Raw genomic sequence first — 25,933 nt, forward strand, 5'->3', positions numbered from 1 at the left:
GTCGGATAGAATAAAGCTCCATCTTGGAAAGGGCGCCGGGAATAGGCGGGATTTCCGCTGAGCGTGCCGTTGACCCTTGGGCGTCCTTCTGAAGCTGCGAAGCGAGGGAGACTTGCCAGGATGGGTTTGGAAGGGCGCAACGGAGACCCTGAGGTGAGTTGCTTGCTCCCCTCGCTGCTGTGGTGCGAGCCAGGCAAGCTTGTTCTTCAAGCTCAGGAGTGCCTCCTTCCCCAATCCAATATCCGTACTCCATGCGCGTCCACCCCCAGTTTGGGCCTTCGACTCCCTTTGCTGCTGCTGCTGCTGCTTGTCCCTCTCTCATCCTCATCGTGGCTCTCCTAGGCTAGCAGCAGTGACACGACTAGCTCAGCCATGGCAACTGAACCGGCCCTTCCTATTTAAAAGAAGAATGGGCCTGAAGAGCAGAGCAGACTTGGGGTGGGGGCAGTACTATCCAGTGGGTCTGCCCCCGCCACAGGACCCTGCTTGTCTGTCTCTCGGGTGCTGGCCGAATCTGCAGACAGAGAGACTGCGCTCTCTCGTCTTGTATTTTCTGGCTTCCCGCTGTTTCTTTGCTGTGTGCCGCCCTTCTTGCTGTCGTGTGTTTAAGCCCTCGCTTTTGTCGCGGTCCCTGTGTTAATGATGTTATCGGTCCCTTCACCCTGTAAAAGGTACTCGGTCCCTCCTTTTCACTTAGTACATTTCCCAGTCTTGCTTTTCAAAGAGGTCCTAGGTTGGGTATATGTACACATCTCTCTAAATGACTTTCCCACCCACTCTCGTTTCTTTTTATTTTAAATTGTAAAGCCTTTCTGGATGGGAGTCATTTAATCTGTTCTGTGCAGAGCCTAGCTTATTGTCGGTGTTAACGAGGTTAAAGCTGCCTTTTTTTTCTTTTCAGTGTTGCTCCTTTTACTAGTTATCTTAGCAACTTGTCCCTTGTCCTCACCTCTCTTTGGACCCCAGAGTGCACATTATTGTATGCATGATGATTCTGGTTACCCGTTTTTCCCTCACATCCCATATTGTTGCTCAGTGATGCCTTCAGCTGAATGCTTACCTGTATGTGTGCAGAGTGTAACTCTCTTGCCACCAATGTATATCGTGCCTTCCTTGGTCCTCTTCTACAGATCTAAGAGGTGTCCAATAAGGTCCTCTATATGGCATGGCCATATTCTCTCTCCTGTCAATCACTCCTCATCCCTGTCAGAAGGTAGCTACAGTGCCTTGGGAGTTGGAGGCTTTCTTTCATTAGCTTGGATTTTGCTTTAATTTTAAGTTATGAGTCATAGCCCGCCTATGCCCTACCTTCATTTAAGCTATGACTACCTTAAATAGTGCTGGATTGCATTGTAACTTTGTGGCCTGGTGTACCTCTCATCTCCCAGGCACTCCAGAACAGGGGGGAAGAGGCAATGGATTTTTTTAATCTGCAGCATTGTGAGAATGTTAAGCAAATATAAAACACATTATGAAAAAGAAACTATAGCTGCATTTACAAAACTGCAGGAAACTCATGAGTCCTGATTTTCCTTTCTCTCTATCCAGGAGGAGGAGGAAGAAGAAGAGCTCGTGGTATGTAACTAACTATAATGATACTGAAAAATGAAAGAGACATTCACAGGTTCTCATGAGGGCAACAAACATGTCTTTAAAATTCTGTTCCAAGTAATTCTTCACTTGGATTTGGAAAGCTAACATATGGCATAGATATTGTGTTTGTGGATGTGGATTCAGAGCTGAAAGTTCATTGTTGAAATGTTAAATACATACCTTTCTCTGTGTGTGGCAAAACTAGATTTAAATAGCCCTGTTAGAGCAAAGCAGCTTCTCTAGAGCACAGCGTAACCACTCTTCTGGTACTTGTGAATTTGGAAGTGTTGAATATTGATAAAATCTTATGGTAGCTTCTGTATAACCCTTACTGACACACTGATAGAATCTAATGCTGCCAAGTCATACTTTCTGCCAGCAGCATGTAACTCTTTTTTCTTAGGGACTAAGTCAGAAACAAAATCATAATAAATTGCTACAACAATTGTGTGGGTCAAGTCTGAGACTATATGTCAGGGGTGGGGAACCTTGGCCCTCCAGCTGTTGTTGAACTGCAACTCCCATCATCCCCAGCCTTGTGGCTGGGGATGATGAGAGTTGTAGTTCAACAACAGCTGGAGGGCCAAGGTTCCCCACCCCTGACATGTGTGTTCCCAAGTTTGTTTTGAGTTTCTTTATATTTTGAAAAAAAACAATATTACTGTGTGGTACTGTACCTTCATATGCTATACTTGGTGAATAGTGCAGTTACATTTTGAATGTCGCACCTTTTTTCTGTTTGCCTTCTTGACGAACATTAATGTTCATCAATTTAGAGCAGAGGCAGCCGCCAACTGGCCAATAATCCACATGTGTGCTCTGCATCCTAAAAGTTCTCAGGCTGATGTTATAATCTTGAGGTTCATGGTTTAAAAAAATGTTTTTAAGTCCTCCTGGCTATGGCAAGTTGGAGTAAATTATATGGAAACAAAATGTTAGCACCCTGGACTTAAGACTCATGGTCTGACTTTTCATACAGCAGGGATTAGAATTTGCAAGCTTTTGTATTCTAGCTGGTTGGGGCAAGGTTGAACCTGTCTTTTTATTTATTTATTTATTTATTTATTTATTTGATTTATATACTGCCCTTCCAAAATGGCTCAGGGCGGTTTACAATTAAAACAAACTTATAAAACAATGAAAAGCTAAAACAAATTAAAACAATAACACAACAACTAACAATTTAAAAACATTTTAAAACAAAAATTAAACATTGTCCCCAGACCCTGGCTCAAGAAGACACGTAGACTTAGTATGGAAGAAAAGGGCCACAACTTGCAGACTGGAGCACCAGGTGATTAATCACCCTTAGAGAACAGTGCGGGCCAATAGAAGCAGGTCAGAACTCTGAAGTCCTACCCAGCACCCTACTGGGCGACACACCCTGGCTCAGGAATGGGCAGGTACACCCCACCCAATTCCTTCAAAGCCAACCCCCCCTTCTGTAAGAGAGGATCTGGATACTTCTAGGCATTCGTCCACCCCGGACCGCACAGCCCAAAGGTTGGAGAAGTCCTGAAGCAGGGTTCATGGCAATCATTCTCCCCGTGTCGCACAGGCTACAAAGGAGCGATTAACCAATCACCCCTTTTACATATCCAAGGGTGTTCACCGATGTTCTAACCCTCAAATTACCACCCCGCCCGCACTGTTCCTGCCATTGTGGCCGGCCTAACTCTAACTTCGCACCCAGGACACAGAACGGAGTAGGCAAAAAAAAAAGCAATAAGATGATGCATATGTACTTTTAGCAATAAGATGATGCATATGTACTAAAGCTAACTGTTCTTGTTTCTATTACACATTGATTTTCTTCCAGGATCCTTTAACTACTCTCAGGGAGCAATGTGAGCAGACAGAGAAATGTGTGAAAGCTCGGGCACGTCTAGAAGAATGTGACACCCGCGTGTCATCCAGGTCCCACACAGAAGAGCAGTGTACAGAGGAGCTTTTTGACTTCTTGCATGCTAGGGACCACTGTGTACGTTGACTTGAAAGTGACTTTTAGCTGTGACATTGGTTTGATTCAGATTTATTTTTTCCCTTCAGTGTTGAGCCATAGAAAGTATAATTGACACCTGTATGGACTGAACAAGAAGCTACTGAATCCAGATATTCACTAAATAAGAAGCTAATGTGGATTCAGTAGCTGCTTAACTATGAAGAGTTGAAACACTAATTGGATTCTTGCCCTTTGGATTTGGAATATCATCTTCTCACAAGAGAAACTGTACATCTTTAAAATTTGTCAGTATTCATTATTTAATAACTCTTCCTTCACAAAACATCAAAGGTTTTGTGATGTGGATGGGTCTGTATCTAATCAACTATAAATACACATGACTTTTTAGATTGTGGCAGGTGAGATTATCCCTGAAAGGGATAATCACCCACTCAGTATTAGAAAGATGTATGTCTGATTTTAAAAATTCCTGAATTCAGATTTCAGTTAATGTGTCCATCTCTTGCTTTTCAGGTGGCTCATAAACTCTTCTCCAAGTTGAAATAAATGTTCGTACAAGCCCATCTTCTTGGATAACTCTGAAGAAGTCCTGAGCATGTTCTGTCGCAGTAAAGTTATTGCTCTGCATCTGTGGTTTGAGAATGAATGGAATTAGCTCTCTGACAGTTCTGTGAGAATTCAGGAGTTCCCATCTGGATGCCTCTGTGTTCTGTGGAAAATGTGAAGCTCTTAACAATGTTTCTGCTGCTTCCTATATTAAACAAATTTCCTGTGAAAATGTTTGCTTATTATGACAACAAAAAAGTCTTCTAACATGCTCTGAGATTAAACAAAAATAACATTTAGAGAACTTAGTATTGTAAAGTACTGTATCCAATTTGCATAACATTTAAAACATTAATGGGTCTTAATTTCCTAGTTTTTAAAATAGGTAACACATTACTAGATTCCTAATGAGCTGTGTCGCCTACAAAGTTCTTTTCATCTTAAAAAATGAAATCTAAAGTTTTGTAGTAGATACTGTACAGCAGGAGTAGGCAACCTTGGGTCTAGCTGCTGAATTACAACCATCCGATAAATTGTGGCTGGGGATGAAGGGAGTTGTAATTCAAAAGCTAGAGAGCCAAGGTTGCCTACTGCTGTGTAGCAATTCTGTGAATGTATAGCCTTGCCTTACTAGTTAATATAGGGCAGGAGATAGTGAAAGAGGGGGAAGGAAGTAGCTGGGTCTTTGAAAGGAAGAGGCAGATGCTTATAAGCTGTAAACTGCCTTTTTGAGAACAGGTATTATAGCAGCTGGATAAAAGATGACAGTAGGAATGTGCACGGAACTGGTTCAGAGGCCCTTTATGGGCCTCCAAACTGGTTAGAACGACCGACGGTTTGGCTGGTCAATGAAGGTGGGAGGTCATACCTTTAGGGGTGGGAGGGTGCCCTTACCCCTCCCACCAAGTTTCCCCCACTGGCACTCCATTCAAAAAGTGCCCATCAGGGCAGCAGAGTACCTCCCTGCCACCCCCATGTCCTCGGCCAGCAGTATCTGGTGTGTGCATGTGCGCACATGCCGCACATGCGCCTGACATGTGCCTGGCACTTCCTGCCGAGGACTCCAGCGTGGCAGGGAGGTATGTTGCCACCCTGATGGGCACTTTTTGAATGGAGCACCAGTGGGGGAAATGTAGCAGGAGGGGTAAGGGCACCTTCCCCCACCCTTAAAGGTATGCCCCCCCCACCTTTGAACTGGTCCCTGCCAGTTCCGTGCACATCCTTGACAGCCATTAGTAGGCCCCCAAAACGACTGGGTCTACAACAGTGGAATTTTCTTACCAGTCAATTGCTGATCTTGGCTCAGTGTTGCCTTTTTGTTCTGCCTGCTGGCCTCCAATCCTGACCTGACCTTGAAGTAACTTATACATTCCAGACTAGGGAATTACCTCTTGTGAGTGTGTGTTGTCCAAGGGCAAGTTCCTCTTACATTGTCAAGAAAACAGAAACCTTGATGTTGTGAATCTTTTCTACATGCAATAGAAATCTAACTCGGTTGGGTACCCATCCCCCCACCAATAGGAGTTTTATACTTTCAACAGTTGTTTTCTATATCAGGATTTCAACAAGGTAACTGCTTAAGTAACAGCTTAAGCCCTGCATTTGGAACCAACTCGCCTCATAATGCATTGAGAAAGAGCTTAAACTTCCACTGAAGGTGATGTCCCATAATGCAGCGAGAGGGTGAATAAATAAAGCTGCCACTCCATGGCTGTGATTGGGGGGAGTGTAAAGGTAAAGTGTGCTGTCAAGTCGATTTCGACTCCTGGTGCCCACAGAGCCCTGTGGTTTTCTTTGGTAAAATACAGGAGCGGTTTACTATTGCCTCCTCCCATGCAGTATGAGATGATGCCTTCCAGCATCTTCCTATATCGCTGCTGCCCAATATGTCTGGAAAACATACCAGCAGGGATTCAAACTAGCAACCTTCGGCTTGTTAGTCAAACATTTCCCTGCTGTGCCACTTAAGGTGTTGGTGGGTGCAGTGTACTCATCTTTTTTTTAATCTAAGACCCTTGGAGAGGGGGTTGCTTTTCTAAATTTAGGACCCCAGGCTTGGAATTGATGTGAGGCAATTGGCTATGAATGAGCAGTAGAGGTTTCGTGCAGTAAAAAAGGAGGAAAGGCTCATTAAAAATAATAATAATCAAGAATTACTGATTTGTCGTCATTTTAAAACCGGATTGAAATGGATGTGCAGAAAGGACTGCTGCGCCCTAACTACTGCTAGCTACGAGGCTACTCCATTTCCAGGATTTGGATAACCAAGGACCTTATTTTTTTTCATGTGCGTGAGAAGCAACTGTAGAGAGCTACTATTGAAGCAATAGTAGCAGCGGTAGCAGAGAGACACGTGTCTCCAACGTGATTTGCTGTGCTCCCAGGGAGGGAGGGAAGGAGTTAACTCCCAGCGTGAGCAAACACGAAGCAATTGGTCCGAATTAATATTGGCCTGCAGAGTAAATTAAACTATGTACAACGGGGATGCCATTTCCCCAGCCAGACACCCCGCAAAGCTGACCAATCTTTGAGGCGGAGATTGTATCGAGAGAAGTCCTAGAAGGAGGGGCAGCCAGTGCAAGTGCAAGGAGGAGCTTGCGCGGCGCCTGGCCCGCCCCTGTGCGGGGCTCTTGACGTTGGCGCAGAAAGATGGCTGCGGCTGCCCATGCTGGAAACGGGAGGCGGCTGCTCCTGCAGTTACTGCGAAAAGAGGAACGTTCACTGTCTAGCCCCGTCGTTGTCGTGGTTCCCTGCCGGTATCGACACCAGAAGAAGAAATGGGTGAGCGGGAGGGAAGCAGAGACCGAACCGCCGGCTCGGGGGGCTAAATGTCCTTTCCTAGTCCCATAAAGCCCCGAAAGGCACTTTTCCATGCGCTTCCCCGACTCCAGAACTGAGCTACTGCAGTAGCGCACAGCCCTGTGGGAGGAAGTGCAGCCCCATAGAAAGCATCCTTCCAGCCTTATCAGGGTCATTTCTCGCCGCTTCCTACCGCAGTTCCCATTGCTTATCAAGCCGCAATTCTCATTGCGTATCTTCCACGTTTGCTTTCAGTCTTCTCTGCCGGTCGCAAGTGCAAGCAGATCTCTCAAGGCGAATCCCAGTCTTCACCATCTTGCCTGGGTTTCCTTTGTATGAAATTATATTACTGCTGAGTGATGTGATCTTAGGGAGAAAGGAGTCTGGGTGAAAAGACGGAATGGGTTGGAACCAGGGGCGTAACAAGGATGGAGTGGGCCCATAGACAAAATTTTAAAATGGGCCCCTCTCTGATACACCCACATACTTCACAATATATAGTCATGTGACGTGCCTCTGGGGGGCCCCTCGAGGCGTGGGGGCCCCCAGGCAGCCGCCTCCCCTTGCCTAATAGTAGTTACGCCCCTGGTTGGAACATGCTGGAACGATCCCCTAATCAAACTGGATCCCCAAACCAGAGGGATGTATTAGAGACACTGGTGAACAATGCTTTAGCACTGAAACATTTCCAGTACTACACTTTTATTGGCCCCTTCAGAGCTAAAAATGGTGTCAGAACACTCTGCTAGAACTACCCTGTAGTAGTCTAGCCTGGGCTAGACTAGCGCACATTTATTAATCGCTCCAGAGCTGGAACTGCGAAACAACTTGAACGAGTCTGGAACCACCCCCTAACTGACAAGCTGCATTCCCAAAACAGTGGAATGTGTGGCAGAAATGGGAGAAGAATATTGCAGCACTGAAATATTTTCAGAGTTGCTCTTTTATGAACCCATTCAGTGCCCAAAATAGACTGGAATGGCACAACACCCTGAAACAGCCCAGAATGGCCCCCAAACTGTCAAGCTGCTTCCCCAAAACAGTGGAATGGGCTGCAGACACTGGAGAAGAATATTGTAGCACTACAGTATTTCAAGTCTTGCACTTTTATGAACCCCTTCAGTGCCAAAATGGACTGAAATCATGCAATCGCCTGAAATAGCACACAAACTACAGAATAGCACCCAAGCCTTATCCCAAAAACAGTGGAATGGACTGCAGACACTGGGAAATAATGTTGCAGCACCAAAGTATTTCCAGTTTTGTACTTTTATGAACTGTTTCAGTACAAAAAATGGACTGGATCAGCACAACGGCCTAGAACAGCACCCAAACTGTGAAGTTGCATCCAAAAAACATTGGAATGCGCTGCAAATCAGAACCAACTTCAAGACAGCCATTTCCAGAAATGCACCTCAAGGGTCATCATCTCCTATCCAGTTCCTGTCTTAGGCAGTAGAAGAGTATTGCAGGTCTTGTTGGTCCTTGTGCTTAATGGCAAAGCTGTGCAAGAAACCAAAGAAGGAAACAATGGTCCTCCTCTTGCTAAGGTGTGTGTCAGGACTGACATAAATGACAAAGGAAAAAATCTTCAAAGAAGGCCACACTCTTTTCTTTCATACAGCCTTCATTATGATAGAACTTGGTAGTGTCTGCAACCCATTCTACTGTTTTTGGGATGCAACTTGACAGTTTGGCATTCCGGGCTGTATCAGGCCTCTGTGCCATTTTGGTCCATTTTTGGCACGGGAGAGGTTCATAAAAGTGCAAGATTGGAAATCTCCCTGCTGGATTGGGCCCAAGGCCTATCTAGTCCAGCATGCTGTTTCACACGGTGGCACACCAGATGTCTCTGAGAAGCCCACAGGCAAGAGGTGATGACTTGCCCTCTCTCTTGCCATTGCTTCCCTGCAACTGGTATTCATGCATCTTGCCTCTGAGGCTGGTGGTGGCCTATTGCCACCAGGCTAGTAATCATTTATAGATCTGCCCTCCATGGATTTGTCTAAGTCGCTTTTAAAGCCATCCAAGTTAGCGGCCATCACTGCAGCCCATGACAGAGAATTCTATAGATTAATTATGCGCTGTGTGAAAAAGTACTTCCTCTTGTTGGCCCTGAATTTCCAATTGTTGGTCCTGGCTCCAATCTCATGGTTGCAATGTTCACATGAAGTTTCAAGTATTTGTGAAACTGCATCATAGGGGAGCAGTTCCCAGTACTTGTTTAAAGGGGGTCCATAGTCCCATGTTAGACCAATCCCAAGCTATGCAAATGTTAGTTCTTTATCAGCACTGGGGAGTTTGAATCTTTTACAGGTTTGATATTTTAATCCTTTTAAAGGCAACCAGCATTCCCCGGATCTCTGCCACGAGGCGTGCTCTGCAGAACTTTGACATGACGTACAGTGTGCAGTTTGGCAGCCTCTGGCCCTCAATCCGCATCGGCCTTCTCTCAGAGAGGAAGTATGGCGCTCTTTTGAACAATTTCTCTGATCTAGAGCAAGTCACCCAGCAGCTGGAACAACTGAATGCCATGGATTTCATTCGGGAATCTCAAAAAGACACACAGAATCTTGATTCCACAGCACAGCAAGAGACCAGTGAACCAACTATGTCCCCAGAAACAAAGAATGAACTTTCTGAGCCTCAAACACAGCCCCTTCCCTCTCTTTCTAGAGCCATCAGTCCCAACATCAGATGTTACACGTTCCCAAAAGGAGACATCAGCCTCTTCCGTCCAGCTAGGTACATAACTGATGGTTTCTTTGGATATTCTTCAACATTTGTCAGCATCTGATGCCTGCCCAAGTCCCCAAGAATGCAGTGAGTGTGGAGCAGGCACTGAACTTACCCAGGTGTTCTGTGCAGATGACTCACTCAGCAAAGATGCTTGGAAGGGACGCAACCGGGAGAATCGGTGGGGTGTATCCTTAGAAGTGGAGCAAAAGTGGGAGCAGCAGAGGGGGGAGTAGGGTTACTGGGGAAGCAAGCTAGAAATTGCGAGACTCTCAGGGTCAGGAGGGAGGAGAGAAGCGAAAACCACCTCCCCCTCTACTTGTGCAGGACAAGCCTTCAATATAGCTAGGCTCCTGCCTCCCTGCTAGAGCAAAGTCATCCTTCTGCCCTCATAGCACTGTGGAAGATTTAATTATTTAATTTAAATTTATATCCTGCTCTTCCTCCACGAATTCCGGGGCAGTGTGCATGGTTATATTTATGCTCACAACAACCCTGTGAGGTAGGTTAAGCTGGGAGATAAGTGACTGGTCCAGAGTCACCCAGTGAGTTTCATTGCTGAATGGGGATTTGAACTTGGCCCTCCCCAGTCCTAGCCCACATTTTAACTGTTGTACCACACTAGATGACAGCCTCCTTCTTTCCACTCAGGAGAAGACAGGTAAGGGGGAAAGGAAGCAGCCTGGTGCTGAAGCCTCTGGCAGGATCTTTTATTCTGACTGTTGCTTTCTTTCTTGAAGTTCCACCTCTAAGTGGGACCCTGAGTATGAATGACAGCCAGGACATTTTAATTAGGAACCACTGCAGAGCTCACACAACTTGGTGCACATCCTTTATTCATATTTCACACCTTACCTTCTTTTGTAGGCCAGACATACTAGGAATCCTTGGCTACTATCTTCTGGATGCTGCATCAGTCTTGCCTGTCTTGGCTCTCAATGTACAGCCTGGTGACCTCGTCCTTGACCTTTGTGCTGCACCCGGTGGGAAGATGTTGGCTCTTCTCCAGACAGGATGTTGTCGTAAGTAAAATCCGCCTGCCTTTGTCCTTGCATGTTCACCTAGTGTTGACAGGCAGTTACTATTTTTCCTTTTTCTGTCTAGAAAATGTTGACAGGGGCAATTTCCACTGAGGGGTTCAGCTGGGAGGACAGCCATCTCCATGAACACTTCCTCACAGTTGAGTGAGAGGGCTTGAGGGTGGGTGGCGGGGAAGGCAGTAGAAGCTTGCCTTCCCCGCAGATGATCCACATGGAGTTATTAGGTTTGCGAATTGTGGAGTTGGGCTTGCAAATCGTGTGCCCAGACAGTCCAAGGCTGCCATGGGCAGTGTGGGGGTCAGGACACATCCTGGCACCCAGAAATCCCACAATGCAGCGCGCAAGTGCACGCTGCATTGTGGGAATCCCCCCAGTGACAGGCGGACACCCATTGGTATTTTAGCAGCAGCACTGACACACTGTCAATTAAGGGAGCACTCGCTTAACCTCATTTAACAGCCCAGCTGGGTTTGCCACCAAGGTGCCTCTAGGAGGTGTGTAGCTCCTGACGGTTCCCACGAGTAGGCAAGCCTGGGCTTAGCTGCCCTAGCCTGGTCCTGGCTGCTCGTGAGAACAGCGTCCGTGGTTAATATATACTTCTAATATATTCTGCCTAAAGGCCAATCGCCCCCTGCTGACCCCTGTAGGCTTTATGACACTGAGGACATACCTACACATTCCTGTGCACATTCCTACTCGGAAGTGAGCCTTTGCCATTCTGGTTTGGGGGACTTGCTTAAGAGCCAGTGTGGTGTAGTGGTTAGAGTGCTAGACTAGGACCGGGGAGACCCGAGTTCAAATCCCCATTCAGCCATGAGACTAGCTGGGTGACTCTGGGCCAGTCACTTCTCTCTCAGCCTAACCTACTTCACAGGCTTGTTGTGAGGAGAAACCTAAGTATGTAGTACACTGCTCTGGGCTCCTTGGAGGAAGAGCGGGAAATAAAATGTATAAATAAACAAACAAACAAACAAACTATGGTTTGATTAAAACTGAATATAACTAAGCCCCATGTAACAGAGAAAGAGAGAAAAGGAGATTGTTTATAATCCTTCAAATTATAGTTTGGAAGATCATCTGAATGCCGCCGTTAGATAAGTTAATATTTTGTGGGGGTGGGGCTGCCTTGTTTGAGAAAGTTGAACATGATGTTCTGATCACTTTCACTCCCTGTAGTGAAACTGCATAGATAAAAACCCTGAATTTGAAGTAGCACTTTGTGTGTGAAAGAGAGAGAACCTAAATACCACACAGCAACGTATCCAACATTTCTCAGTCATGTAGATTTTAGATTGCAATTTGGAAAAGTCTGAGAGTTTGGCTACCCTCCATTTATGCCATTGTTCCTCTTGCGACAGGACAGCTGGCAGCCAATGATCTGTCTACATCTCGCACTGGCCGGCTGCGTGAGGTCCTCCGCAGCTACCTTCCCAAAGAGCTCCACAATGTAGTACGGATCTCATCATGGGATGGAAGGAAATGGGGTGACTTGGAGGTGAACACTTTTCATAAGGCAAGTAACACCATTGCTGGTGCTTCTGAGATATCCTGCCCCATTGGTAGAGTACTATTTGGTGCTTACAACTGCTGAACATGAAATAACTTATTTGTGTTCCTCTTCCCTTCCCTTCGCCCTCTCTTTCTTTCTAGTACTACCACTGATAAATACACATATAGCCAAGACCCTTGTGTTGTGTGTTTGAAATTAAGGCAGCTGTATTCTGTCTGATAATTTATTTACTAGTTTTGTATGTAATTTTAGTTTAGGTCTAATAGGAATCTGTTCTTGAACTGTAAACAACCAGCTATTTAAAAAAACCTCCTGTTTTTCATCCCTGATTACCTAGAGTTCTCAATAATCCTAATTATCCAGATGTGGAGGTATGAGAGAATAAAGATGTTCACAATTTGGGTGTGAGAGCATACTCTTAATAGCAAGGGGTCTAGTAATAGGGTGCAGCTAGGATGTGAATGGCAGCATGTGGCCACTAACATATAATGTGTGTTGTGCATAAGAGCCTGAGAATTCTGCTTCTCATGTTCTAAAAAAGTAAGAAGTTCATCAGAGCTTTAATTGATTGATTGATCAATCAATTAATTAATATACCACCCTTCCAAAAAATGGTCATGGTGGTTTACAACAAAATACAAACAAAATAAATTAATAATTAAAATCCAAACTAAATCAATTGAACAATTATAATCATTTAAATAATAAAATCATTTAAAACCAACATTAAAATTTAAAACCATAGATCTTATTAAAAGCCTGGGTGAATAAATGTGTCTTCAGTGCCTTTTTAAAAGCTTGCCAGAGATGAGGAGGCTCTTATTTCAACAGGGAGCACATTCCAAAGTCCAGGGACAGCAATGGAGAAGGTCCTTTCCCGAGTAGCTGCCAAATGAGTTGGCAACAGCCACAGGTGAACCTCTCCAGATGATCTTAATAGGCAGTGGGGCTCATGGTGAAGAAGACATTCTCTTAAATACCCAGGGCTTAAGCTGTTTAGGGCTTTATAGGTAATGACCAGCACCTTGTATTTTGCCTGGAAATGTATTGGCAGCCAGTGTAGTTCTTTTAACACAGGAGTAATATGATCAATGTAATACGATAATGTAAAATAATGTAAAAATAATTAATAATAATTACTTCTTCAGCCAATCATGGAAAAATAACTTTAACTTGAAAACCTTCTTTTGGCTTTCTCATATGCTTTGCAATCCTGTAAGTCAAGCAGATTGAAAGGAACCTCCAGAATACTTGTGACTGGTGGGAGCAAATAAAAAAGGGCTTGGGAGAAAAAAACCTTCTGAGTTTAAGTGCTTGATATTTGCCATGTAGGTGCTCGTAGATGTGCCATGCACAACTGATCGGCATGCAGTCATGGAAGAAGATAACAACATATTCATGCAGATGAGAAAGGGGGAGCGTCAGATGTTGCCGAAGCTCCAGCTGGAGCTGCTTGTGTGAGTGATCCTGAACTTTTGTGGTGTACAGTATGTTGGCATGAGGGCTCGATTGAATTATTTATGGTCTTGCAAAGAAGTCCACAAACATTACTCGTCTACACCAAGGGTTGCCAGCCTTGGGTCCTCAGATGATTTTGGGCTACAACTCCCATCATCACCAGCCACAATGGTATTTGGCCATTGTGGCTGAGAATGATGGGAGTTGTAGTCCATCAACATTTGTGAACCCAAGGTTGGCAGTTCCTGGTCTATAAGAATGCTTGCTTGCAAAATGGTGATGCTCTCTTTTTTGGCAAGTGGCATATTAAGAGGACTGAGGTACATCTCTGTGTAATTGGGCTGTTTCCTTGCTGCTGAAGAAGAGACAGTGGACAGTATGATATGTAGGTCACAGGTAAAGGACCATAAAATACTGTGTAGTCTAGAACTGTCATGTGCTTTTTGCACTGTTGTGTGAAGAATGGCTCATAGTACTGAACAAATGGCTTCTCTCAGTCATTCCGTCTAATGTACATTACTTATTTTCCTTTTCCAGGGCAGGAATCTTGGCTGCTAAGCCAGGCGGGGAGGTGGTCTACTCGACGTGTACCTTGTCCCAGCTCCAGAATGAGTATGTGGTTGAGAGAGCTGTGGAGTTACTAGCAGTCCAGTATAACCTCAGGGTCCAGGTTGAAGACCTGAGCTATTTCCGAAGGGTGTTCCGGGACTCGTTTTCTTTCTTTCCTGACTGCAGACTCGGGGAGCTTGTCATTCCCCATCTCACAGCCAATTTTGGACCCATGTATTTTTGCAAATTGCGTAAGTTGGAATAGAATGGGCAGAGCACAGCATGGAGGGAGAGGAGATTCTAACCAGCTGTGCCCTGACACCTCTCTTCTGTAGCCTGCAGTTGAATTTAGAAGAAAAGGTGAATATCTTGCTTTATTGACTTCACATCAATATTGTTTACATGTTAACCAGTGCCTGTGGTTGGCCCAAAGCTCCCCCTTCCCTGTGCAGACAATCTGTGTGGAGGGGATAAATGTTTACATGTCTCTGCCTGCCTGCATCATGTGGCCCAGCAGCAGCTGATGCTGCCCTATGAATGCTGCATACCTTAGAGGAGGTTTGCTGTGTGGGTCACTTGCATGGCAAAGGGGTTTTCAGCAACAACCACCATGAGTTGAGAATAAGATGTATGTTGGTATTCAGAGATGTCCCAAGAAGAATGCAGTGCCAAAAGCACTCAATAAAAATGTGGAAAAAATGGTGAATCATCTTCATCTTGCGCACAGTGCTTCACTGTTTCCCCCCTAAATGTGCTTTCATGGATTAAGCTAATTACCTAAGCCAGTAACCTACTGCTTTTCTTTTAACTTTAAGGGCTGATTACCTGGATAGGGGCTGGCCAAGGGTTCTCAAACCTTGGTTCCTAGATGTTCTTTGATTACAACTTCTATCATCCCTAGCAGCAGTGGCCGAAGGGGCCCCCGAATTTGAGAACGCTTGCATTAGGCATCAATAAACAGTGAATTCTGCCTCTGTGGTAGGAAGAACATTTTCCTGACCAGCTGGGAGGGTTTTGTTTTCAGATATCTCTTGAGAAATGCGCATTTCACTGCTGTGTAGTGTGAGTGGGTTGTTTCAGTTAAAGGGCTTCTCCATGAAATAGTACTAAAATATTTCATCATGTCAGAATTAAAGATGAGGCACTGATGCACACTAGAAATGCTACCAACCTGGTTAATAAGTGTGTGTGTGTGCTAATAACATGAAGGCTATGTTGATCTCTTAATAGGAAAGCACAACACCAGGGAAGAAAAGGTTGTATCCACAGCAATGTCCTTTACAAATCTTTCTTTAGTAGCCCTTTAAAGGACCTGATGTATTCCAAGAGTTAACACTGATTTAACCTTCAGTCCTTAATCCTGGTTTATTTAGAGCTTGCAAATCTTTATTCTACAGAAGTTTCCTGAAGGTATTCATGCTTCGTGAATCTTCCTGTCCTACCATTCTTGCAATAAATGTACCATTTTCTAGCTGCTATCTTGTGTGTGTCAGCACCTGGTGAAGGGAGAGGTCTCACAGGGTGTGTGTATGCCTTGCAGTGTTCCTCTTCACTGTATTGCTTGAATGTCCATGTTTCCTAAATGTTTGCCAAACTTCTACAAAAAGTAAGCACCTGATCCATATCATATGGGCCTAACTTCATTTTGGGTAGCATATGTTAATTTGTGTGTTTTCCTTATAAGACCATCAAGTGATTGTCCTTCTTTTAAGACCTTTAAAATGTATGAGATACAGATGCTATGAGCCAAAGGTTCTAGCTGCAAAATGGAAACGTCAGCAGTGGCCTCTTGAACCACCATCTGGTGCATGATGCGTTAAGGCCTTAATGCCACTGCACCATAAAACCCTTACCTGAATACTTCTTTTTCAATTTATGAAACACTCCTTAAAAGTAAAGCTGGACTTAACACTAACAGAAGAGTCTCGTGGCATCTTAAAGACTATCAGATTTTTTGTTGTATAAGCTATAGTCCAAGGAAACCTATGCCACCATATAAATGTAGAAATAAAAAAATAAATAAAAATAACACTATTAGTCTAAGGACTGGGAAAGGAGAGGCTGCATTATTTTGCTTCTCTAAGCTCAGAAGTCACACAGGATTTGCCTGTGCAGGAATGCAAGGAAGCAGAAGTTTGGTTTTTTAGCTTTGTATTGGCAGATTCTGTCCCCTCAGCCTTTTGACACTTTATGAATTGAATTTTTTCTGACTGTTCTTTAGATCCAAGTATTCCTTACGATATCCATCCAGATGGATAAGTTATATACCTGTTTGAAATGGCAGGGGGTGGGGGCGGTCGGTCCATAATATTTTTCAAAACAGCAACAAAGCTATCTTTTTCCTACCCCTTCTCCCCTGCCAAACAGAAGATTTGTTTCTTTTAGTTCATCAGTGCTTGAGAGCATATTGGGCTGCTAACATTGGATCCCTGCTAGCATTATTTTAAGACTATTGTCTCATACACATTTGGGAGTGTGGCCCACTGAAGTCAGTGGCAGAATTGTGAATAAATATGCATTGGAAAGGACTGGGCATCTAATAATAAAGTGTTTTTAAAAGACTTGTTATCTGGAAAAGTCCTGTGGGTGTTCTGCCAATTTTTGCTGGAGAGACTATGCAAGAATTTATGCTTTACAGTGCCCTCTTTCTGACAGAACAGGGAAAGGAGAGGCTACATTTTGCTTGCTCAGATGTGATTGTTGATTGAGAGCAGTACTCATTACTTGAGGAGGTAAAACTAGAAGATGAACAGGTGATGGATCTGACCATGTATTTCACAGTGTTGAACTATTGGTTTGGACTTCATTTATGAGCCAAACAGAAGTAACTATTATCATGCTTGTCGAAATAATATCTGAATAGTGCTAAAGGATTGTGTAAAGAAACCATACACCCACCCCAATACGTAGTGCCCCCCATGTCATCCTTTTAGATCCCTACTAATTTCCCTGTCAACATTTCTCCCCCACCCACCCCTTTGTTACACTTTGAACTTAGTCCTTTGTCATTGGTAGCTGGGATTATGACAAAGCTCTCTGATCCATGGTAGAAATTAGCTCTATTTTTTATTTTATTTTATTTTATTTATTCATTACACTTCTGTATTGCTCTAACCAAAGGCTCTGAGTGGTGCACAACAAGTAAAATACAACAAACAATTTAAAAGCAAACAAAAACAATATAAAAACAAATCTAAAACTAAATTCAGAGCCAGTTAAAACCAATTAAAATACTTAAAAACATAAAAACCTTGAAATGCCAAGCTAAACATGTAAGTCTTTAGGGCTCTCTTGAAGGCCAACAACGAGCCCAAATTATGAATATCCACCAGGAGTGCATTCCATATACCAGGAGCAGCTACAGAGAAGTCCTGGCTCTGAGTTGCCACCAGATGTACTGGTGGTAACTGGAGATGGACCTCTCCGGATGACTTTGTGTGATAGAAATCATACAGAAGATGGCGCTCTCACAGGTAACCCTGACCTAAGCCGTTTAGGGCTTTAAAGGGGATAGCCAGAACTTTGTATTTTGCCCAGAAACATTGGCAGCCAGCTCGAGAACAGGTATAATATGGTCTCTCCGGGTTTGCCAATATGTTTGATTCACACATTATGTTCAAAAGACCTCAGTAGTACACCACTGAGTTGTGAAGAGGGCCTGTATATCTAGGTTCACGTTTAGCATGAATGCATATCGTAATTCACACAGACATAAACAGGCGCAGGTGTGCAGACACCTGTAGGCAGGTACAATGCAATGTTTGAAGAGAAGGCTTCTGTTTCTCAAATCCCCGCGCGAGAAATATATCCGGGCCGGGGAGCTTGGCACGGATGTCAAAGCTACGGAGGGGGAGGGGCGAACGAAATGACTTCCCAGCGCTTGATGTTTTGAAACTCCGTGTTCAGCACGATTCATTCAAATCAGACGCCCCAGGGGCGGCTCCTCCTACATTGCCTGTGATCGATAGAGAGGCGCTGCTCTGCTGTAGAGCAGCAACCACCACCACCGAGTCATTGGGACAGGAACCGATCGGAGTAGGCTGGCAGGCAAAGGCTTGCTGTGAACGCCAAGGAAGTGGTGAATGGTTCTGCCCGCGGCGATGATGAATGTCAGCCTGCTCTCCGCTCTCTTGTGCTGCTCGGCTGCTACGATCCTTCTGCTGAAATGGCGAGGGAGGAGAAAGGGCCAGGGGAAGAGGGAAGGGGCGAAACAGAGGCGAGAACGCGCCCTCGAGCAAATGGACAAGGCTGTTCGAAGGTTCAAGGGGCAGGTAGGTTGATGACCGGGAAATGGAGGCGACTGTGTTCCGAGTGTGCCTGCCTGGGAGAAGCCCTGGCATCTCCGATGCAGCCAAACAACGGGGAAAACCGCGGGAGCTCCAAGCAGAGAATAAGCAAGGGGAATTCTTGACCCGTAAGGCCGGAAAATAACCTAGTTGATTTTGCTCTCATTGAGAGTAATGGGATAGAGAGAGCTGGCTTTGGCTTGAGCTCTATGGTTAAAGTCATCAGGCTCCAAGCCTCAGGAAGATTCCTGTATCTTTAATCGTTTTAGGTCAGTGTGACGCTTTCCCTTCGCAACTGCAGTGATAGAAGAAACTGCACCTGGGGCATCTATCTATCGATCAATCATATTTTTATACCACCTGATATGTACTTCTCTAGGCAATGTACAAAATTTAAAATATTTAAAAGTCAACTAACCTAGATGGAGACTCCACAATTAATCTGATGTCTGAACTGGAGGTGCCCAACAACTCCTCTTATGTGATTCCACTGGATCGGTTTCAGTTTGTGACTCCTGAGGATGTGGACAAGCTGCTTTGAGTGGTGAGGCCTACCACTTGTTCTCTTGACCCTTGTTCAACATGGCTTGTTCTATCTATCAGGGAGGCTGTTGTGGACAGCCTGGTGGAAATCATTAATGCTTCTCTGAGGGAGAGCAGGATGTCTCCTTGTCTTAAGGAGGCAATCATTAGATCTCTTCTAAAGAAGCCTGCATTCAATCCCTCAGAGTTGAGCGATTATAGGCCTGTTTCCAGCCTCCCATGGCTGGGCAAGGTAATTGAGCAGATGGTGGTCTCTCAGCTCCAGGTGGTCTTGGAGGAAACTAATTATCTAGACCCATTTCAAACTGGTTTTCGGGTGGGCTATGGGGTGGAGACTGCCTTGGTTGGCCAATGATTTCCAATCGGGAATTGACAGAGGAAGTGTGACTCTGTTGGTCCTTTTGGATCTCGGCGGCTTTCAATACTATCGACCATAGTATCCTTCTGGAACGTCTGAGGAAGTTGGGGGTGGGAGGCACTGTAATGATACAGTGATTCCGCTCCTATCTCTTGGACAGATTCCAGATGGTGTCGATTGGAGATTGTTGCTCTTCGAAATCTGAGCTTAAGTATGGTGTCCCTCAAGGCTCCATACTTTCTCCAGTGCTTTTTAACATCTACATGAAACCGCTAGGAGAGATAATCAGGTTCCCAGGTTCAGCACTTTATGTAGCATTAATTGATCTTAAAGCTGCATTTGATTTGGTTTCTAGAGAGAGACTGTGGTCTAAACTGGAAGCTCTTGGAATAGTTACAGGGGCGTAACAAGGTTGGAGTGGGCTCAGAGACAAAGTTTTAAAATGGGCCCCTTGCTGATACACACACACTTCACAATTTATAGTCATGTGACTTGCCTCATGTGACTTGTCTCTGGGGGGCCCCTCGAGGCGTGGGGGCCCCCAGGCAGCCGCCTCCCCTTGCCTAATAGTAGTTATGCCCCTGAATAGATAAAAGATTACTCAAACTTGCTAGTCTGCATAAGCATACTTATTTGAAGGTTCGTTATGGCCCAACCTGACAGTTAACACAGGAAATTCCATCTTTTAGAGGAGTACATCAGTGCTGTATACTTGCTCCTACTTTGTTTAACATCTATGTTAATTCTGTGATCACTTGTTTGTCCACCCTTTCTATTCATTCACCTGTTAGCCGATAGGCATGTCTCCATATTATTATATGCGGATGACATGGCTATTATGTCGCAGACACCTGTAGGCCTTAAGTGTGCCCTAAGACTGTTCTCATCGTTTTGTAACCAAGCGTCTGTTGAAATAAACTATACTACTACTACTACTACTACAGTATTTATATACCACTTGTCAACCAAAGTTCTCAAAGCGGTTTACATAGAAAAATAAATAATACATCAAGAAGGTGGTCCCCTGTCCCCAAAGGGCTCACAATCCAAAAAGAAACATAAGCTATAGTAAAACTAAAGTCTTAGTGTTCGCCAAGCGAGCTAGGCATTATAATTGGTCCATACAAGGACACAAGATTGAGCAAGTTAATTCCTTTAAATATCTAGGAATTACGTTTCACTCTGTTGGCTCTAGAAATGCCCATTTTAACTCCATCAGGCAGGCTGCTCAGTTGGTTGTAAATAAGATCAAATCTTATCATTTTACACATGGTCCTGCTTTTATACCTGCGACAGTGAGACTTTATACAGCCAAAGTACTGTCTTTGGTCTTATATGGAGCCCAACTGGGACCTGCAAGTAATTTTGCCCTACTGGAGGCTATCCAGACTAAGTTTATTAGTGCCGTGTTGTGTTCCGAATGCTGTCATCAGAAGAGAAGTTGGGCTTATTAGGCTGGAATCCTTATACTGCTGCTGTATTTTTCGGTTTTGGTTAAAATTGAGTTTTGGACAGGCAGGTTTAGCCTCTTTGGCTATGAATGATGGCTTTAATTCGAGCTGGAAACGAGTTGTGTTGAGTAAATTTTCTTTTTTTGGCCTCTCCGAAGAGGATTTGCATTGAGCAAGCCAGAAAGTTAAGCAACGTGTCCTGGATATAAAAGTTCAACAAGAAGGTGCATGGATCAAGCAGGGTTTATATTTAGGGAGTCAAGCTATTAATCTTAAACCAGCTAAGTACTTTGATGTGGTGCTTGTCCCTAAATTTAGACGAGCCCTCACTTTAGCATGTTTAAATGACTTGACTTCTGTAATGTGCTCTGCGTGGGGCTGCCTTTGTACGTAGTCTGGAAACTTCAGTTGGTTCAGAATGAGGCAGCCAGGTTGATCTCTGGGTCATCTCGGAGAGACCACATTACTCCTTTACTGATGGAGCTACACTGGCTGTCAATAATAATAATAATAATAATAATAATTAATAATTCAATTTCTATACCACCCTTCCAAAAATGGCTTAGGGTGATTTACACAGAGAAATAACAAACACATAAGATGGAACCCTGTCCCCAAAGGGCTCATATTCTAAAAAGAAACATAAGATAGACACCAGCAACAGTCACTGGAAGTACTATGCTGAGGGTAGATAGGGCCAGTTACTCTCCCCCTGCTAAATAAAGAGACTCACCATGGTAAAAGGTGCCTCTTTTTCAATAGGTTCAAAAGGTGCCTCTTTTTCAATAGGTTTCCTGACAAAATACAAAGTGCTAGTTATAACCCTAAAGCTCTAAATGGCTTAGGCCCTGGGTATTTAAGAGAGTGTCTTCTTCACTATGAGCCCCACTGTCCATTGAGGTCATCTGAGGAGGTCCATCTCCAGTTACCGCCAACTCATTTGGTGGTCACACAGAGATGGGCCTTATCGGTTGCTGCCCTGAGATTGTGGAATGTGCTCCCTGTTGAGATACGATCCTCCCCATCTCTGGCAATTTTTTAAAAACACCTGAAAACCCATCTTTTTGCCCAAGCTTTCTCAGCTTTTAAAAATTATCTGTTTTAATTTTATAGTTGATTTTAAACTGTTGATTAGTTTTAACTTTTAAACATATATAAATTGTTTTATGTTAACCACCCAGAGACAAAAGTTTGTGCAGTATATAAGTTTGATGAATGAATAAAATAAACACAGATTAAAGTACATGACACAATAAAAGCAATAGCATAAAACAGTTATTAAAACAAATTATTAAAATTAATTCTAATTAAAAGCCTGTGAGAACTGGAGAGTCTTGAGGGTCTCCTGAAAACAAATGGAGGAGATGCTTTTATTTCAGCAAGGAGACAATAAATATTCCATTTATGTCTTCTATGCAGCTTATGCAGTGCAGCCCTGAGCATGCTTACTCAGACAGGTAAAGGTAAAGTGTTCTGTCAAGTCGATTTCAACTCCTGGTGCCCACAGAGCCCTGTGGTTTTCTTTGGTAAAATACAGGAGGGGTTTACCATTGCCTCCTCCCATGCAGTATGAGATGATGCCTTTCAGCATCTTCCTATATCACTGCTGCCCGATATAGTACCAGAAGCTTGAACTGGCAACCTTCTGCTTGTTAGTCAAGCATTTTCTTGCTGTGCCACTTAAGACCCCGCTAAATTCAGCTGGACTCAGCATCAACAAAAGAGGCTTCTTAAAGGATATCAGAGTTATGGTGATCTAAGGAAACTTAGACCACCATAATTCTGATAGTCTAAGGGGCTGCAAGACTGTGTGTGTTCTGTACAAGCTGGATAAGGGCTTATTCTTCTGGAATTTGCTTCCTAGTGAGAGTGTTTAGAACTGTAGCTTTAAAGGTGCAGGGCATTTCAGTATAGCACAATCATGCATGTACTATCTGACATTAAAGGTAAAGGTAATGTATGCTGTCAAGTTAATTTCGACTCCTGGCACCCACAGAGCCCTGTGGTTTTCTTTTGGTAGAATACAGGAGGGGTTTACCATTGCCTCCTCCCACACAGTATAAGACGATGCCTTTCAGCATCTTCCTGTGTCGCTGCTGCCTGATATAGTACCAGCGGGGATTTGAACCAGCAATCTTCTGCTTGTTAGTCAAGCATTTCCCCAATGTCAAAAACTGATGGAGAATCTACTCCCTAATTTATTATTGGAATCTATTAGACCTCATGAGAAGAGGGTGACTGTTGTTAATAATCAGTGGATAATACTGGAATATTCCCTACTCCATGCCCTGACTTTCTAGCAAATTGATTTTGCTCACAATATACCACTGAATTAAAACAACAGGAACCCTGTTGCCAATATATACAAGATATGAAATTGAGCAGTGGTTAAATACATCATATGGACTCCTGAAGAGCTTTTAATTAATTGTTTTTGGGATTTTTTTAAAAGGACAACTAGTGTAGAAAGAACTTCTGTTGTGAGATTACTCGTGCAATGGGGGTGTATTAAGAATTGGAACATCTACACAGAAATGTCTTTGGAGCAAATGAAAGGTTGTTTGAAAAACAGCAGATATTTATGGAACCACAAAATTAGCCTTATGAAGGTCTTGTAGTTCAGCCTCTCAAGTATGATTATAGCTAGAATTCTGATGGGGCTACTGTGCCTAAGGCATGAATAAGAGCTTGAATTAATTTAGTGTAAAATGTGCTGGGCAGTAGAGCCAAAAAAAGTTTGAGCAGGAGAAACTGAATATTCCCAAATACTTCTTTGGAATAAAAATTAGTTTGGTGCTTTTGTACAAGCTCTGCTAAATATGACACACATTTTGTGCTGTTCAAGTGATTAGATTATTGCATTTAGGGTGTACTTAAAGGTCTGTTTCATCACAAGTTACACTACTGAGCAGTACCTATGTAACAGAAACATTTGAAATGGTGAGACTTCTGTTGCAACTGTAAAGGTAAAGTGTGCCATCAAGTCGATTTTGACTCCAGGCGCCCATAGAGCCCTGTGGTTTCCTTTGGTAGAATACAGGAGGGGTTTACCATTGCCTCCTCCCACGTAGTATGAGATGTAGCCTTTCAGCATCTTCCTATATCACCGCTGCCCTATGTAGTACTCACGGGGATTCAAACCCGCAACCTTCTGCTTGTTAAGCAATTGTCAAGCAATTACTTGTTTGTCAAGCAATTGCCTGTCTTCTTGTCAAGCAATTACCCATTGCGCCACTTAAGATGGTGTTGCAACTGTAGCCACACCTAAATTAAAGCCTGTATCATCTTGCATTGTAATGGTGAAAGCAGTGCTTTGTAAGGTATCTCAGCTTCTGAATTGCAGTGCTCTTGAATACGGTGATTTTTTTTATATTCTTCACAGCAGATTGGAGGATATTGATGTTTTTAGCAGATTGTTTTTCCTCCTTGGGAAGGATGGAACCAATCCTCAAGTTGTGTTGCTTAAACTTTTAAATAATGCTAATAACCTGGATTAAGTGGCAGAGTTTACAAACTTTGCTGGGTGAACAAATCCTTATCTTGGATAGATCAAGTGGGTAAGTTCATATGAAACCTAGAGGCAGTGATGTAGCTAGGGAAGAGGGGTCTCGTGTTTGCCCCTCTCCTCAGTGGCCCTTTGGAGTGAGGGAGATAATGAAGAAAATGGGGAGAGATGGAGCTGGGGTGTCTGGGTTCTTTGAGCCCATCCACTCAATTATAACTACATCCTTGCCTACAGGCAAGATACTGGGCTGAATTCTTCATCAGGTGGTGACGAAATCACTAGAGATGTTGGCTCTGCAGCCATAAACATGGAATAAACCAGCACTTATTAGGATGGCTTCAGAAAGTTAGTAAGATGCAAAAAGTAAACTAAAACTTATAATGGCAGAGTGGAATGTGCACCTTGGAAAGTCCAAGGATGGTACCGAGACAGATTATTACAACTTATTGTGCAGAGTATTTTACAGTCTTGTTCTGCTTCCCAGCAACCTTTGCAAAGTACCAAAGAGGAACTGAGTCTGAGAGCTACCAGACACCATTCATTGAGTTCATGGCCAAGCAAGAATTTGATCTAGGATCTTCCAACTCAAATGCCCTGTCTATTGTGTGGTGGTATTAGTTTTGAGCAGGGTCCCCCTGTTTCTGCTGTGTTGAAAACAAGCACTTGCTTTTGTGTGGGTAGATAGCTGAAGCAGGTAATGTAAACTATAATGTCTGTGTATTTAATTTAATTTAATTTAATTTAATTATTTAATTATTTATAGTTGTTTGACATTTCTTTCAGAATCCAGGTCACCAGCCAGCACCCATTTTGTCTTTGACCCTGCCAGAACTCTGTGGGAACCTCAGGGATGGCTCAGTCTCTCCTGAGAGTGCCTTATATACCTACATGGACAAGGTGAGAGTGATTTCTTTACCAGCTAAACTGAGTTGAAATGAGGGGTGGGAATGAAGAATAATGGTCTGAAGAAACCTTGACTCAGTAACCGTGCTCTCAAATAGAGATCCAAAAGTAATCCAAGGTTTAACCTTCAGTCCTTAATCCTGGTTTATTTAGAGCTTGCAAATCTTTATTCAACAGAAGTTTCCTGAAGGTGTTCATGCTTTGTGAATCTTCCTGTCCTACCTTTCTTGCAATAAATGTACCATTTTCTAACCACTATCTCATGTGTGTCAGCACCTGGTGAAGGGAGAGGCCCCACAGGATGTATGTATGCCTTGCCGTGATCCCCCTCACTGTATTGCTTGAAAGTCCATGTTTCCTAAATTTTTGCCAAACTTCTACGAAAAACAAGCACCTGATCCATATCATATGGGCCTAACTTCATTTTGGGTAGGATATTGTGTGTTTTCCTTATAAGACCATCAGGTGGCTGTCCTTCTTTTAAGTCCTTTAGAATGGATGAGATACGGCTACTATGAGCAGAAATTTCTATGTGCAAAATGGAAATGTCAGCAGTGGCCTCTTGAACCATCGTTTGGTGCATGATGCATTCTGGCCTTAATGCCACTGCACCATAAAATCCTTACCTGAATGCTTCTTTTTCAGTTTATGAAACATTCCTTAAAAGTAAAGCTGGACTTAACACCAACAGAG

At 43.7% G+C, this 25,933-nt stretch overlaps 3 protein-coding genes across 3 annotated transcripts in view; all 3 read left to right on the forward strand.

The window, feature by feature from the left end:
- Window positions 1-47: 47 nt before the first annotated feature.
- On the forward strand, window positions 48-4,334 carry LOC128323695 (cytochrome b-c1 complex subunit 6, mitochondrial). Its single transcript, XM_053247269.1, has 4 exons — window positions 48-153; window positions 1,549-1,575; window positions 3,413-3,574; window positions 4,070-4,334. Exons 1-4 carry the CDS (start codon window positions 121-123, stop codon window positions 4,100-4,102), a joined length of 255 nt encoding a protein of 84 aa, XP_053103244.1. The 5' UTR covers window positions 48-120; the 3' UTR covers window positions 4,103-4,334.
- A 2,183-nt stretch (window positions 4,335-6,517) lies between these two features.
- NSUN4 (NOP2/Sun RNA methyltransferase 4) lies at window positions 6,518-16,774 on the forward strand. The gene is made up of 6 exons (XM_053247268.1): window positions 6,518-6,883; window positions 9,243-9,646; window positions 10,505-10,659; window positions 12,036-12,190; window positions 13,520-13,644; window positions 14,183-16,774. The coding sequence occupies exons 1-6, from the start codon at window positions 6,752-6,754 to the stop codon at window positions 14,457-14,459; spliced, it is 1,248 nt and encodes a 415-aa protein (XP_053103243.1). The 5' UTR covers window positions 6,518-6,751; the 3' UTR covers window positions 14,460-16,774.
- A 1,256-nt stretch (window positions 16,775-18,030) lies between these two features.
- Window positions 18,031-25,933, forward strand: part of LOC128323692 (fatty-acid amide hydrolase 1-like) — a 32,842-nt gene continuing 24,939 nt past the window's right edge. Inside the window, exons 1-2 of the mRNA XM_053247266.1 lie at window positions 18,031-18,465; window positions 25,121-25,234. Of these exons, the coding sequence (XP_053103241.1) occupies window positions 18,277-18,465; window positions 25,121-25,234 (303 nt within the window). The 5' untranslated portion in view covers window positions 18,031-18,276. The remainder of the gene's footprint in view (window positions 18,466-25,120; window positions 25,235-25,933) is intronic.

This window comes from Hemicordylus capensis, chromosome 4 (assembly GCF_027244095.1).
Source record: "Hemicordylus capensis ecotype Gifberg chromosome 4, rHemCap1.1.pri, whole genome shotgun sequence".
NCBI lineage: Eukaryota > Metazoa > Chordata > Lepidosauria > Squamata > Cordylidae > Hemicordylus > Hemicordylus capensis.

Excerpts from the sequence above, each read along its gene's own strand:
- LOC128323695 (XM_053247269.1), top strand. The coding sequence starts at position 121 with ATGGGTTTGGAAGGGCGCAACGGAGACCCTGAG. Across the intron at positions 154-1,548 it reads GGCGCAACGGAGACCCTGAG|GAGGAGGAGGAAGAAGAAGA; the intron begins GTGAGTTGCTTG and ends CTCTCTATCCAG. Across the intron at positions 3,575-4,069 it reads TGCATGCTAGGGACCACTGT|GTGGCTCATAAACTCTTCTC; the intron begins GTACGTTGACTT and ends CTTGCTTTTCAG.
- NSUN4 (XM_053247268.1), top strand. The coding sequence starts at position 6,752 with ATGGCTGCGGCTGCCCATGCTGGAAACGGGAGGCGGCTGCTCCTGCAG. Across the intron at positions 9,647-10,504 it reads AGCCTCTTCCGTCCAGCTAG|GCCAGACATACTAGGAATCC; the intron begins GTACATAACTGA and ends CTTCTTTTGTAG. Across the intron at positions 12,191-13,519 it reads AGGTGAACACTTTTCATAAG|GTGCTCGTAGATGTGCCATG; the intron begins GCAAGTAACACC and ends TTTGCCATGTAG.